The 16,790-nt window shown below is 39.8% G+C and overlaps 1 protein-coding gene across 1 annotated transcript in view; it reads right to left on the minus strand.

Annotated features, from left to right (window-relative positions):
- Positions 1-16,790, minus strand: part of Cfap54 (cilia and flagella associated protein 54) — a 308,923-nt gene that overhangs the window by 262,683 nt on the left and 29,450 nt on the right. The window contains exons 9-15 of the mRNA XM_027928857.2: positions 16,563-16,761; positions 13,223-13,404; positions 12,970-13,135; positions 11,960-12,045; positions 2,744-2,878; positions 1,546-1,696; positions 270-346 (exon numbers count right to left, since the gene is read on the minus strand). Of these exons, the coding sequence (XP_027784658.2) occupies positions 270-346; positions 1,546-1,696; positions 2,744-2,878; positions 11,960-12,045; positions 12,970-13,135; positions 13,223-13,404; positions 16,563-16,761 (996 nt within the window). The remainder of the gene's footprint in view (positions 1-269; positions 347-1,545; positions 1,697-2,743; positions 2,879-11,959; positions 12,046-12,969; positions 13,136-13,222; positions 13,405-16,562; positions 16,762-16,790) is intronic.

Below are 16,790 nucleotides of genomic sequence, written 5' to 3' on the forward strand. Positions count from 1 at the left end.
CCATCCCCTCTCTATAAATCTATGAATCACAACACATTCAACTATAAATCTTTTTAAGATGTTTAACTAGCTTATTTTTTTAAATGATTGGACTTTTTCTAGAGTAAAAGCAAAAGGTAGAAAAATGTTCCTGTAATGCATACAGAAACCATAAATTCTCAAGTTTTAAACATTTAAAATTACTTCTACAACAAACTACTGTGATTTAGTTTTATTTGAAAATAAAAAGTCATGTTCTTAACTATATTCTCTACAATGTGTTGTAATACCTTTAATATTGGAAGAACTTCCGGGATTCCTTTTGGAGTCCCAGGGAATATCTTAATCTCTGTTTTTAAAGGTACATCTGGGAAAAAAGAAAAGAAAGAATAAAAACAAGGAAAAGAGAGAGGAGAGGGTAATAGAGGAGAAGAAGAAACAAAGGGGAAGAAGGAAGGATCAGAGAAGAGAAAAGGGGACATATAGCAAGAAATCATAATCATAATAAATTCTATTAATTGCTTATCTTTTTAATTATAATGATCTTAGAAATGATTCAATACTTTAGAATATGACAGAATACTAAATTGCTCCTCTTGTGTGATTACATTTTTTTCTGTATATGAAGCCAGCTAAAAGTGTCTGGCAGAGCCAGGTGCAATGGTGCCCCTGTAATCCCAGCACTTGGGGCGGTGGGGACATTTAAGGCAGGAATGACTTAAATCCATGAATTCGAGGCCAGCCTGGGCAACCCAGTGAGTTCTCATCTCAAAAAGAAAAAAAAAAAAATCTCATTGCAATACAATAAGCCAAATAAGAATCTTGTTTATCAACAAAACAATATCATGGTAGACATTGGTCTTCTTAAACCTACTATAAAGTCTACTTTAAAATACTCAGAACAGAATACTATAGAAGCCATATAAATTTAGACAAATATCAGAGAAGACTACTTTGAATTAGAGGGATATGAATCATAAATATTTATATGACAATGTTAATTTTATAATTTTAAAATGTATTTAATAATTCAAACTAAACAATATATTACTTAAAAATCTAATAGACGTCTTAAAGCAGACTATCGTAAGTAATATAGAAGAATGGCTTGTACTTTAAGTTCAATGTGCCAATAAGATGATGAGAATAACATTCTTAGAAAAGTTATAAGAATTTATATATCTAGCTCTCATTACATCAATATATTAATTCCCAAATTTTTAAAAAGGATTTCATGCTCCAAAATCTACTAGTTCTTTAGAGGTGAAACATTGTAACAAAGAATTAATACCTGAGATTATATTTTGCCCATTTAAAACTAACAGAATAAAATAATAGTCTTCTAAAAGTAACTAGTAAACAAAACAATACAATTAAGTAAGAAATGGGTTTTTTAAGTATTTTTTAGTATTTCAGTTTTATCTCAGATTATAAACATCAATGAAGCACAATACTGACATGCCTAGTTTCCCCTAACACAAGTTATTCTGTGCTCTAATTTATGCTTGTCTATTTATATTTAAATGTGTATAAGTTAATAATCCCATCTTTCATTCAGTATTTTACCTGGATATTTTTTAAATTTTCTTCTTGGGCTTCCTAAAAACTCTAATATTTCACTTAATCGTAACGTGACCTCTGCCACCACTGCAATGTCAATGTCTTCCAATTTATAGTTGTGAATCACTTCATTTATCTGCCACAGAAGATAAAACCACTAAAAAGAGAAAATACAGAGCAAAACTTATTAAAGTAGATTACATAGTAGAATTAGACATTTTTCAAAACTTAGTACTTCTTTAAAATCACCATGTTCTAAGTATGAAGAAACATTATACAGGCCTCCTTATTAATACTTCCTAATTATAAATAATATAGGGATACTAAAACATATTATCTAATAATAAACCCATATAAATTGATAAAGAAGATTCACATACATATAGCTCTAATGGCAAATTTATGATCTGTTATTTTTATACATCACAAAATGTTATCTATATCCTCAAAATTCTTATTCTCCCTTTAAAGCAAAATTTGATCAAGATCAAAGTCCTTCAAATTAGTGGAGGATAAGCAGGTGTTTCAGGTTCCACTCTTGATGCCTTAGAAATCAACTTTCACGCCTATATCCCCAGCTGAGCATATAAAACCAACCATCACACTTTGGAACCTAAAATGATAAAGCAACATTTATGCACCCACATCATTACTTGAAAGAGCACATAATTTAAAAAAAGAAAAAACACACCTACGTATCTTAATGTAGCTAATCTTAGGAGACTCAGAATCACTAGAGCTAAAATATTTATTACCAGAATATCTTCTCTTAAATTTCCACTTTATAATATTCAAATGTTCAACCCTGTTCTTACCACAAAATAAACAGCTCTATTAAACAGTCCAAAAATATGATTGCAGGAAGAAAACATGAAACTACTTACTTATTTGTATTTTCTATTATTCATCTTCTTAATAATTTGTCCAATCTCCTGAGACCTTAGACATACTATATTTATTCCTCCCTTTAAAACTGAAATACTAGCCCACTCCCCAAAACAATACCAGGGCAGAGGTTTAGGAACACACATTAAAGGAAAGGCTCCTTCATCACTACAAAGAATATCTTTCTAACACATCCATCTGCAAATGATTATAGTTATTAGGGGCATAAATAGGGAAATTCTAGATTTGAAATATATATATTGCAACTTGAATTAACAATAACAAAAAAAAAATCTGAAGGGAAACAAAAAAGAAATACCTTATTACTGTGGATTTTCTGGGTGAATTTTGTATAGTCATTTCTGGACATACTGATCTTCTGAATTCCTAATTTACATTTCTGCCATAGGAACATTATCATGTCCACAACGATTTCTTTATCAGGCTGAACATCCTGAAAACAAAAGTGATGAAGTAAATGAACAAGGATGATAAGCTGTATGTATAAAAAATTACAGTGTGCCAGGTGACACTCCTCAAGCTTTATCTATATACTGACTCATTTAACCTCATACCAACCCAATAAGCTGAGTGCCGTTACTATCTACCTCACAAATGAGCAAACTGAAACACAGGAGATGAAATTGCCAGAAATAATAAGCAGACCAAAGGATCCTCACTCTTAACCAAGGCTTATTCTGTCTCTCTAAAAAGTCCCAAACACTTTAGGCAAGTATGAAAATCAATAAGTTCCATCCAATTTTGAAACTTTTCTCTTTTTCAGAATCTTGTATTCAGATAATAAAGGATGGGGGAGGGGGATAGTAATTTGAGAGGGAAAGGGGTTGGGTAAAGGATATAGTAGACAAGGTATGGGAGAACTTCATACCAGGTATGAAGTTCAAGAGCGATCCAGAACTAATATGCTTCTTGGAAAATCAAAGTTACTAAATTCTTTTCAAAAGAAAACCAGAGTTGCTCAGTATATGAAGTTCATGATTTAAAACTACCAAACTCTGAGCTCTTTTGAGGCAGCTTTAGGATTTAATTTGATATATATCACACTGCAGTACAATGCTTGGGAACATAAGAGTTAGAACATCAATAAATGTTTACTGAATTTAATTGAGCTGAACTAAGACATAATTATTTTAAAATGGACAGATGAAAGTCCCTACCCTTTCAAACCTTGATTGTTATTTTTTGTTAAGTTCTCCCACTATACATTTGGCTGAAAATGTAATGTAATTTTCAGCCAAATGCTTTCCTTTCAAAAATTAAGTACTTGTCACATGTTATAACACATTCTAATAAACCCAGAAGAAATGGGAAATACTTTAACAGCAGAACTTCTTATATCCCTTACTCAGTTTCACTTCCCTGGGCAAAAGCTTAGTATAATGCTCAGTAATGGTGGGTCTCAAATGTAATTGTATATCAAACCAAACTTTCAAACAAAATTCCATCAGAATCTCAATATTATATACAGAATTAGTAAAAACAGGTTAGGGTGCTGCTGCTCAAATTTGGGCTTCTGAGGAACTTCAGAGAAGCCCTGGAGACCCCTGGAATTCAGATGGAAAACTAGTTGTACTAGTTGTACATGAGCATTCATAGCCATGTATATAGACCATTTCTAAATGCAGACCATCAAGCGAAAACAACTCCTAGCAATCACCAGGCTTTCATCAGGGGCTAAAGAGCCCCTTCTCACCAAGCATATTAGCTCTCCCTTTAATTTAACCACTGCCCCATTTCTTTCATCATTAGAAACACAGCTGGCCTTGGGACTTCCCAACAAGACACAGAGTAACACCCAAAATCTTCATTTTCAATAATAAAAAGAAACTTAAAATAGTAGAGGGAACTGGGACCAAAGACAGAGCAGGCCCAGCGGCCTGCTGAGGGGCAGAGCCGCCCCCCACCCCCCTCGCCTGCCAGGTAGGGGAAGGGTGACCACCGACAGAAAAGGCCCAGTGGCCCAGGGCGGGACAGAGCTTCCAATCACTCCTGCAAGGTAGGCGGGCCTGCGACCCACCAGCAGAAGAGGAGCAGCCGCCTGCTGAGAGGCTGAGCCGCCCCCTCCCCCTGTGCCGGCATAGTAGAGGGAACTGGGACCAAAGACAGAGCAGGCCCAGCGGCCTGCTGAGGGGCAGAGCCGCCCCCCACCCCCCTCGCCTGCCAGGTAGGGGAAGGGTGACCACCGACAGAAAAGGCCCAGTGGCCCAGGGCGGGACAGAGCTTCCAATCACTCCTGCAAGGTAGGCGGGCCTGCGACCCACCGGCAGAAGAGGAGCAGTCGCCTGCTGAGAGGCTGAGCCGCCCCCTCCCCCTGCGCCGGCATAGTAGAGGGAACTGGGACCAAACACAGAGCAGGCCCAGCGGCCTGCTGAGGGGCAGAGCCGCCCCCCACCCCCCTCGCCTGCCAGGTAGGGGAAGGGTGACCACCGACAGAAAAGGCCCAGTGGCCCAGGGCGGGACAGAGCTTCCAATCACTCCTGCAAGGTAGGCGGGCCTGCGACCCACTGGCAGAAGAGGAGCAGCCGCCTGCTGAGAGGCTGAGCCGCCCCCTCCCCCTGTGCCGGCATAGTAGAGGGAACTGGGACCAAAGACAGAGCAGGCCCAGCGGCCTGCTGAGGGGCAGAGCCGCCCCCCACCCCCCTCGCCTGCCAGGTAGGGGAAGGGTGACCACCAACAGAAAAGGCCCAGTGGCCCAGGGCGGGACAGAGCTTCCAATCACTCCTGCAAGGTAGGCGGGCCTGCGACCCACTGGCAGAAGAGGAGCAGCCGCCTGCTGAGAGGCTGAGCCGCCCCCTCCCCCTGCGCTGGCATAGTAGACGGAACTGGGACCAATCACAGAGCAGGCCCAGTGGCCTGCTGAGGGGCAGAGCCGCCCCCCACCCCCCTCGCCTGCCAGGTAGGGGAAGGGTGACCACCGACAGAAAAGGCCCAGTGGTCCGCGGCGGGACAGAGCTTCCAATCACTCCTGCAAGGTAGGCGGGCCTGCGACCCACTGGCAGAAGAGGAGCAGCCGCCTGCTGAGAGGCTGAGCCGCCCCCTCCCCCTGCGCCGGCATAGTAGAGGGAACTGGGTCCAAACACAGAGCGGGCCCAGCGGCCTGCTGAGGGGCAGAGCCGCCCCCCACCCCCCTCGCCTGCCAGGTAGGGGAAGGGTGACCACAGACAGAAAAGGCCCAGTGGCCCGCGGCGGGACAGAGCTTCCAATCACTCCTGCAAGGTAGGCGGGCCTGCGACCCACCGGCAGAAGAGAAGCAGCCGCCTGCTGAGAGGCTGAGCTGCCCCCTCCCCCTGCGCTGGCATAGTAGAGGGAACTGGGACCAAAGACAGAGCAGGCCCAGCGGCCTGCTGAGGGGCAGAGCCGCCCCCCACCCCCCTCGCCTGCCAGGTAGGGGAAGGGTGACCACCGACAGAAAAGGCCCAGTGGCCCGCGGCGGGACAGAGCTTCCAATCACTCCTGCAAGGTAGGCGGGCCTGCCACCCACCGGCAGAAGAGGAGCAGCGGCCTGCTGAGAGGCAGAGCCGCCCCCTCCCCCCCGCGCCTGCAAGGTAGTCGGAACTGAGACCACCATCAGAACAGGTCAGACCTGCAACCGAGAGACAGAACAGGCCCAGTGGCCTGAGGAACGGTAGAGCCGCCCCCCCCCCACGCCTGCAAAGTAGGCGGACCTGCGACCCACTGGCAGTACAGCCCCAGAGGCCTGCAGAGGGGCAGTGCCGCTGCCTGCGCCTGCAAAGTAGGCAGAACGGCGACCACCGACAGAACAAGCCTAGCGGCCCGCAGAGGGACAGAGCCGCCGCCCGCGCCTGCAAGGACGGCGGACCTGCTACCGACTGGCAGAGCAGGCCCAGCGGCCTGCCGGCGTGGTAGGCACATTGCCCCAATTGGCGGAGGGGCAGAGCCGCCGCCCGTGCCTGCGAGGGAGACTTTGCAACTATACAAGACCAATATAAATATATAGGGGGAAAATTCAATAGCACAACAGTTTCACCAAGAAGAAAGGAACGCGAACAGTATGAAGAGACAAGGAAAGAAAGGACCACAAGCATTGCAGGTCAACTCAACTTTAGAAGAGGTAATAGCTGCAGCTGATGGAATGTCAGATAAAGAATTCAGGATATACATGCTTCAGATGATCTGGAGTCTCAAGGAAGACATCAGACAGCAAAATCAGACAATGAAAGATCACTTCAACAATGAATTACATAAACAAATCCAAGAAGCAAAAGATCAACTATACAGGGAAATAGAGGTTATAAAAAACAAACAAACAGAAATCCTAGAAATGCAGGAAGCAATAAGCCAACTTAAAAACTCAATTGAGAATACTACCAGCAGAGTAGAACACTTAGAAGACAGAACATCAGACAATGAAGATAAAGTATTTCAACTTGAAAAGAACATAGACAGCTCAGCAAGACTGTTAAGAAACCATGAGCAGAACATCCAAGAAATATGGGATAACATCAAGAGACCAAATTTAAGAGTCATTGGGATACAGGAAGGAACAGAGTTTCAAACCAAAGGAATGAGCAATCTATTCAATGAAATAATTCGAGAAAACTTCCCAGACTTGAAGAATGAGACAGAACCCCAAATCCTAGAAGCCTACAGGACGCCGAATGTGCAAAATCATAAGAGACCCACACCTAGACACATTATAATGAAGATGCCCAACATACAGAACAAGGAGAGAATTTTAAAAGCTACAAGAGAAAGGAAGCAGATCACATTTAGGGGTAAGACAATCAGGATAACAGCTGATCTTTCAACACAGACTCTGAAAGCTAGAAGATCCTGGAATAACATATTTCAAACACTGAAAGAAAATGGGTTCCAACCAAGAATTGTGTTTCCAGCGAAATTAAGCTTCAGGATGGAAGATGAAATTAAAACCTTCCACGATAAACAAAAGTTAAAAGAATTTGCAGCTAGAAAACCATCTCTTCAAAACATCCTTGGCAAAACATTACAGGAAGAGGAAATGGAAAATAACAATGAAAACCAACAGTGGGAGGTAGGACACTAAAGGGGGGAAAATAATCAAAGTGGAAAACAAACCATGTTTAGTAACATAAATAAACAAATATGGCTGGAAGAACAACCCATATCTCAATAATAACCCTAAATGTTAATGGCTTAAACTCACCAATCAAGAGACACAGGCTAGTAGAATGGATCACAAAACAAGACCCAACAATATGCTGCCTACAGGAGACGCATTTGATAGGAAAAGACATACATAGGCTGAAGGTGAAAGGTTGGGAAAAATCATATCACTCATATGGACTTCGGAAACAAGCAGGAGTATCCATACTCATATCAAATAAAATAGATTTTAAGCCAAAGTTAATCAAAAGGGATAAAGAGGGACACTACATACTGCTCAAGGGAACCATACACCAACAAGACATAACAATCATAAATATATATGCCCCAAACAATGGTGCAGCTATGTTCATCAAACAAACTCTTCTCAAGTTCAAGAGTCTAATAGACCACCATACAATAATCATGGGAGACTTCAACACACCTCTCTCACCACTGGACAGATCTTCCAAACAAAAGTTGAATAAGGAAACCATAGAACTCAATAACACAATTAATAACCTAGACTTAATTGACATATATAGAATATACCACCCAACATCAAACAGTTACACTTTTTTCTCAGCAGCACATGGATCCTTCTCAAAAAAAGATCATATATTATGTCACAGGGAAACTCTTAGACAATACAAAGGAGTAGAGATAATACCATGCATCCTATCTGATCATAATGGAATGGAACTGAAAATCAACGATAAAAGAAGGAAGGAAAAAGAATATATCACTTGGAGAATGAACAATAGGTTACTGAATGATCAATGGGTTATAGAAGACATCAAGGAGGAAATTAAAAAATTCTTAGAGATTAATGAAAACACAGACACAACATATCGGAATCTATGGGACACATTGAAAGCAGTTCTAAGAGGAAAATTCATTGCTTGGAGTTCATTCCTTAAAAAAAGAAAAAACCAACAAATAAATGATCTCATACTTCATCTCAAAATCCTAGAAAAAGAAGAGCAAAACAACAGCAAAAGAAGTAGAAGGCAAGAAATAATTAAAATCAGAGCTGAAATCAATGAAATCGAAACAAAAGAAACAATTGAAAAAATTGACAAAACTAAAAGTTGGTTCTTTGAAAAAATAAACAAAATCGACAGACCCTTAGCCATGCTAGCGAAGAGAAGAAGAGAGAGAACTCAAATCACTAACATACGGGATGAAAGAGGCAATATCACAACAGACACTTCAGAAATACAGAAGATAATCAAAAATTATTTTGAATCCTTATACTCCAATAAATTAGAGGATAGTGAAGGCATAGATAAATTTCTTAAGTCATATGATCTGCCCAGATTGAGTCAGGAGGATATAGACAACCTAAACAGACCAATATCAATTGAGGAAATAGAAGAAACCATCAAAGGACTACCAACTAAGAAAAGCCCAGGACCGGATGGGTATACAGCAGAGTTTTACAAAACCTTTAAAGAGGAACTAATACCAATACTTTTCAAGCTACTTCGGGAAATAGAAAAAGAGGGAGAACTTCCAAATTCATTCTACGAGGCCAACATCACCCTGATACCTAAACCAGACAAAGACACTTCAAAGAAAGAAAACTACAGACCAATATCTCTAATGAACCTAGATGCAAAAATCCTCAATAAAATTCTGGCCACTCGGATACAAAGGCACATCAAAAAAATTGTGCACCATGATCAAGTAGGATTCATCCCTGGGATGCAAGGCTGGTTCAATATAAGGAAATCAATAAATGTTATTCACCACATCAATAGACTTAAAAATAAGAACCATATGATCATCTCAATAGATGCGGAAAAAGCATTCGACAAAGTACAGCATCCCTTTATGTTCAAAACTCTAGAAAAACTAGGGATAACAGGAACATACCTCAATATTGTAAAAGCAATCTATGCTAAGCCTCAGGCTGGCATCATTCTGAATGGAGAAAAATTGAAGGCATTCCCTCTAAAATCTGGAACAAGACAGGGATGCCCTCTCTCACCACTTCTGTTCAACATAGTTCTCGAAACACTGGCCAGAGCAATTAGACAGACGAAAGAAATTAAAGGCATCAAAATAGGAAAAGAAGAACTTAAATTATCACTATTTGCAGATGACATGATTCTATACCTAGCAGACCCAAAAGGGTCTACAAAGAAACTATTAGAGCTAATAAATGAATTCAGCAAAGTGGCAGGATATAAAATCAACACGCATAAATCAAAGGCATTCCTGTATATCAGCGACAAATCCTCTGAAATGGAAATGAGGACAACCACTCCATTCACAATATCTTCAAAAAAAATAAAATACTTGGGAATCAACCTAACAAAAGAGGTGAAAGACTTATACAATGAAAACTACAGAACCCTAAAGAGAGAAATAGAAGAAGATCTTAGAAGATGGAAAAATATACCCTGTTCATGGATAGGCAGAACTAACATCATCAAAATGGCGATATTACCAAAAGTTCTCTATAGGTTTAATGCAATGCCAATCAAAATCCCAACGGCATTTCTTGTAGAAATAGAGAAAGCAATCATGAAATTCATATGGAAAAATAAAAGACCCAGAATAGCAAAAACAATGCTAAGCAGGAAGTGTGAATCAGGCGGTATAGCGATACCAGACTTCAAACTATATTACAGAGCAATAGTAACAAAAACAGCATGGTACTGGTACCAAAACAGGCGGGTGGACCAATGGTACAGAATAGAGGACACAGAAACCAATCCACAAAACTACAACTATCTTATATTTGATAAAGGGTCTAAAAGCATGCAATGGAGGAAGGATAGCATCTTCAACAAATGGTGCTGGGAAAACTGGAAATCCATATGCAACAAAATGAAACTGAATCCCTTTCTCTCGCCATGCACAAAAGTTAATTCAAAATGGATCAAGGAGCTTGATATCAAATCAGAGACGCGCTGTCTGATAGAAGAAAAAGTTGGCTACGATCTACAGTCGGTGGGGTCGGGCTCCAAATTCCTCAATAGGACACCCATAGCACAAAAGTTAATAACTAGAATCAACAAATGGGACTTACTCAAACTAAAAAGTTTTTTCTCAGCAAAAGATACAATAAGAGAGGTAAATAGAGAGCCTACATCCTGGGAACAAATCTTTACTCCTCACACTTCAGATAGAGCCCTAATATCCAGAGTATACAAAGAGCTCAAAAAATTAGACAATAAGAGAACAAACAACCCAATCAACAAATGGGCCAAGGACCTGAACAGACACTTCTCAGAGGAGGACATACAGTCAATCAACAAGTACATGAAAAAATGCTCACCATCTCTAGCAGTCAGAGAAATGCAAATCAAAACCACCCTAAGATACCATCTCACTCCAGTTAGATTGGCAGCCATTATGAAGTCAAACAACAACAAGTGCTGGCGAGGATGTGGGGAAAAGGGTACACTTGTACATTGCTGGTGGGACTGCAAATTGGTGCAGCCAATTTGGAAAGCAGTATGGAGATTTCTTGGAAAGCTGGGAATGGAGCCACCATTTGACCCAGCTATTCCCCTTCTCGGTCTATTCCCTAAAGACCTAAAAAGAGCATGCTACAGGGACACTGCTACATCGATGTTCATAGCAGCACAATTCACAATAGCTAGACTGTGGAACCAACCTAGATGCCCTTCAATGGATGAATGGATAAAAAAAATGTGGCATTTATACACAATGGAGTATTACTCTGCATTAAAAAATGACAAAATCATAGAATTTACAGGGAAATGGATGGCATTAGAGCAGATTATGCTAAGTGAAGCTAGCCAATCCCTAAAAAACAAATGTCAAATGTCTTCTTTGATATAAGGAGAGTAGCTAAGAACAGAGTAGGGTCGAAGAGCATGAGAAGAAGATTAACATTAAACAGGGATGAGAGGTGGGAGGGAAAGGGAGAGAGAAGGGAAAATGCATGGAAATGGAAGGAGACCCTCAGAGGTATACAAAAGTACATACAAGAGGAAGTGAGGGGAAGGGGAAAAATAATACAAGGGGGACAAACGAATGTCAGTAAAGGGGGCAGAGAGAGAAGAGGGGAGGGGAGGGGAGGGGAGGGGAGGGGAGGGGGGATAGTAGAGGATAGGAAAGACAGCAGAATACAACAGACACTAGTATGGCAATATGTAAATCAATGGATGTGTAACTGATGTGATTCTGCAATCTGTATATGGGGTAAAAATGGGAGCTCATAACCCACTTGAATCAAATTGTGAAATATGATATATCAAGAACTATGTAATGTTTTGAACAGCCAACAATAAAAAAAAAAAAAAGAAACTTAAAGTTACAAATCAGGATCTAACTCAAGAATTAAATAATACATAACTTTAGGTACAAATCCTGTGATATTTTAAACCTGGTCTTAAGTTAGGCATAATCTTGTTCCACATTATTAAGTTATTCAAAAGAGATAATTCACCTGGGGAGAGTTACAGACACAGACATACAGGACAGCTGCCAAATGAAAAATATCTTCTGAATATCCATAATTCCTCACATAAGAATCTGCATTCAAAAAGTCAAAGAAAACAAAAAGTCAATCATAAAACTTCAAATGCCAAAGACAGAGAAACACAGAAATCCTTCAAAAAAAATGACCCAAATGATATCTGGGCAAACACCATGTCAATAATTTAAATGCTTCTATATAAAAATGAATCGAAGCAGATCTAACCCAATTCAAACAACTATTACTAGTATTAAACCACTATATGTAAGTCAACTATATGTTACACTATATGTAAGTCCAAAGAGAAATTGAAGAGGCTTACAATATTAAAGTACATGTAAAATGGGCAGCTGAAAGAAAAATGATAAGAATATCTATTCAGAAACCACTAGAAGAAAAAGTGCCTCATGACTTGATCCAAATGATTTACTGCAACTGAGCAGCCATGCAATGCCTTAAGAGCAAGGGAAAATATGAACAATGAAATTAAGTAATTCTCATTGGTCTAAAAATTAGATCAGGTTTTCAATTACATTAACAATAACTTTTAAGTTATTTAAGTTCTACAATGGAAAGTGCTACAAGCCGGAGAGAGGGGAGACCAGACTTTCCCTTACTAAAGTGAACCAGTTCCTTTGCCCTTTGATGCAAAGTCCTGCTGGCCTCTCACTGCAGCAAGTCAGCAGCTAAGAAGAACCTGGTTCACCTCGTCAAAACTGTCACCAGAATGGCATCATCTGGTACCCACCTATTTCTCTGATCTTGCCACCTATCTACTCCCAAACTCCACCACTTCCACCAGTGCCCTCCAAACACATATGCCCACTGGCCATTCCTTCCATCGCTAAGTACACCCTTCCCTCAGGGGCTTTGGACCTCCTGTTCCCTCTGTCTTGAACATTCTTTCTCTCAATTCACCTAGAAAGAGCATCTTTTATCCAATAAAACTAAATTTTTCAAAAAGGTAAATAATGACTCACCATGTGAAACTACATGCTTTAAATAAATTTGAGCTGACTCTCCTTCTTTATAACTGTCCAAAGGAAGTATCAAACCTTTGTTTTTCTTTAGGTTGATTAGTGGTTCAATTGCAATCAGAAGAGTTAAATCCTTCTCTGCTTTCTTTGACTGTGGATCATCCTGCCTCTTAGAGAAGTACATCCCACAAGTTAAACAATAATCCAATGTCATTTTAACAAAACAAAAACAAATGAATGGTTTTGCATATATTACCTGGAGAAAATAAATAAGCTGCATAGCTAAAGATTCAAATAAACCCCATTCTTCATAAGTAAATGCTAATTTTATAAACTTTACAGCAGCATCCAGAGAAATAACATTTGTTCTTTCTATCATAAGCTCCGTAAGAGGTGTGTTGGGAAAACCAATCGTTCCACTTGGACCAATACTTGAAACTAGAAAAGGAAAGAGAGAGGTTTGAAAAAGCATCCTTGCAAAGAAATGTTGGCTAACATTAGCTATCAGACACTGCCAAGCGCTAGGAAACAATGTAAAGGAAAGAACACAATCCCTACCTTCACTGAGTTACACTCAAGAGGGCAAACAAGAAATCTAAGTGGGCAAAAACAGGCTGCTGCAGGGACAAACAGGAAGAGCAACCAACACAGGCTCGGCCAGGGAAATCTACCCAGAAGATGCATGGAGAGGCAAACAGAATTAACAACAGTGGACTCGCCAAGTGGGCAGCTAAGTGTGGACTGGAAACTCGAGAAGGAGATCTTTAATTGGGATATATAACTTGTAGAGTCACAATTACACATTCATCACAAATGGCAGGATCCACTGTAGGCATTGAATAGCTGCAGAAGAAACGTCAAAATTTAAGAGAAGAGCAGAGGGAGAAATGGCACAAAGGGAAGTGGTTAGTGGGAAAAGAGGACTATAACAAAACTACCAAGAGTGAAGAGGAAAAGTGACCCTCGAATAAGCAATGAGGTTGTCCAGGACATTCTCTGTGGAGTGTTAGGGGCTGAAGTTTTCTGATACATAAATTTCAAGAAAAGAATTTAGAACAGTGAAAATAGCCAATTCCTTTAATAAATCTAACTGTACCAAGGAGAAAACATATAGTAAGGAAGCTTGAATGAGGAAGTGAGATAAAGTGATTGCCTGGAAGGAAATAACTGCCAGACAGAGAGGAAGAGGAGGAGGAACCGCCCTTCCTTGGAAAGGAAGATACAGAGGGGGCAATCATTAGGGTTTGAGTCAAGGAAATTCTCACCAAGAACTTGATTTTTTTTTTAAGAGATAAGCCCTAAACTGGCACCAGAGGCTCTCTGCCTTCAGATGAGTGCACAGGCACACCACCACACACACACACACACACACACACACCCCACACACACACATACAACCACACAGAGGCACATGTCATACCACAGATGCACCACACATAAACACAATCTCCACCAACACCACACATGCAATTATATATATACACTCATGCCACACCACACACACACAATGCACAATGTACACACGCCACATACAAATGACAGAATACATACACACCACTCATACAACCACACTCAGAATTATGCCATATCACACAAAACACATACACAAACCATGCTTTACACACATGCCACATCACACACAGCACACACAACACACATACGCATGACACATTCCATACACATGCATGGCAAATACACTACACACACCAACACAACACATTCTGCACACATACCACACACATATCTGCACACCCCACACCAACACACACATACACACCATGCCACATACACATATTCATACTACACACCACATACAAACCATACCAACACATCACACACACCTACATTACACACACCACACCAGACACACACACACACACCACATGTATGCCACAGGCATGCCAACACCATGAACACATGTACTGCATACACATATACACCATATGTATATACCACATAATACAACACACACTATATGTACATATCACACACAATACACATCACAAATCACACACATGCCCCATACCACACTACACACATGTTCACCACATGCACATGCCACAGACATCCATACCACACACAATACACACATACATACTACACACACCAACAAACCTAACATACCACACACACATCACACACACAAATGGCACACACCACAAACACCTACTCTCAACACACATACACTCACATGCACAACAAACACACCACCACATACTTCACATGCAAACATACTACATACACATGCCACACACACCACACATCAACACCCCATATACACACACCACAGACTACACCAACACACATGACACACACAAATGCACACCGTATACACAGTAATGAAATTTGTAGACACCTGGTAAAATTGATGAAATAAGGGAGAAAGCAAACAGACCAAGATCAGGAATGAAAAAGAGGACACCACTGCAGAGCTACAGAAATCAGGATCATAATGAGGTATTATGACTCTGACAAAAATTGTAAAATACTGGTTAAAATATAAAATTTTCAAGGTATAAATGGTATAAGATACCATTTATCAAACTGGTAAAAGATTTAGAAAAAGAATGAAAATGAAAGCTGAATAATTTCATATTTATAAAAGAAATTGAATCCATAGTTAAAAACTTCCACAAAGGAAATTCCAAGTCCAGATGATTTTACCAGTAAATTCAACCAAACATTTGAGAAGAAATAACATCAATCTAGCACAAACTCTTCCACACAATAAAGGAAGAGAGCACAGTTCTCAACTCACTTTATGAGACCAACATGTTCTTGAGGGCCAAAACTAAAAATAACCTCATAAGAAATGAAAATCTCTCTCTTGAACAAAGAAGCAAAAATTAAGTAAACACTAGCAAACAAATCAAGCAATATATAAAAAAGTCAAATCCTCACTTAGAAATTAGATCTATTCCAAAAATACAAGATAGCTAAAAATTAGACATTCAATGCAATTCACCATATTAATAGAAATAAAAGAGAAAGCCCTTTGGTCAACACAGTGAATCTTGATAAATACAGAAAAGACTTTTGATAAAATTCAACAAATATTCAAATAAAATAAAAATAAAATAATAAAAGACACTTGAAAAACCACAAATAAAAGAAACTTCTTTGATCTGAAAAGGCTCTCTATAAAAATTCTTTAGCAAATATCTTTACATCTTCTTTTTTCAGTGCTGGGGATTAAACCCAGGGCTTTACGCATGCTAGGCATGTGCTCTACCACTAAGTTACACCTCAAGTCCCAAGCAAATATTTTAACTAATGGTCAAATGCTGGAAATGTTCCATCTAAGATCAAAATTGAGACAAGGATGACTGAAGACACCACATCTTTCCCATGTGTTCACTGAAGATCCTAACCAGTGCAGGAGTCAAGACATGAAAGAAAAAAGAAGTTAAAAGATTAAAAATTGGAACTAAGGATATAATTTTATTATTGGAATTATCAATTGATTAAAGCAAGGTTGATGAATTCAAGGTCAATATATAAAATGCATAAATTCTTTATCAGTTTCTCATAACTATCATGTTAAAATTTTTGTTAATCATGGCTTCCATAAAATAGTATCTTAATATCTTATTTACTTATTAAAAGTTCTTTCCCAGCTATAAACAGTTCTGAGACAACATCACGAAGTTCCACTTCATCAGATACAACAGGACCAGTTTGTAGTATTCGCCTGTTTGGATCAGAAAGAGCCTCCAAGACAGCCAGAAAGCGGGATGCGGAGCTATCAAACATTTCATCTAACAGCCGGTCTGTGATGGTACGTGGCCACGGCAACTGGAATTAAAAAAATATACAGTCCATTG

The sequence above is a fragment of the Marmota flaviventris genome, chromosome 3, assembly GCF_047511675.1.
Source record: "Marmota flaviventris isolate mMarFla1 chromosome 3, mMarFla1.hap1, whole genome shotgun sequence".
NCBI lineage: Eukaryota > Metazoa > Chordata > Mammalia > Rodentia > Sciuridae > Marmota > Marmota flaviventris.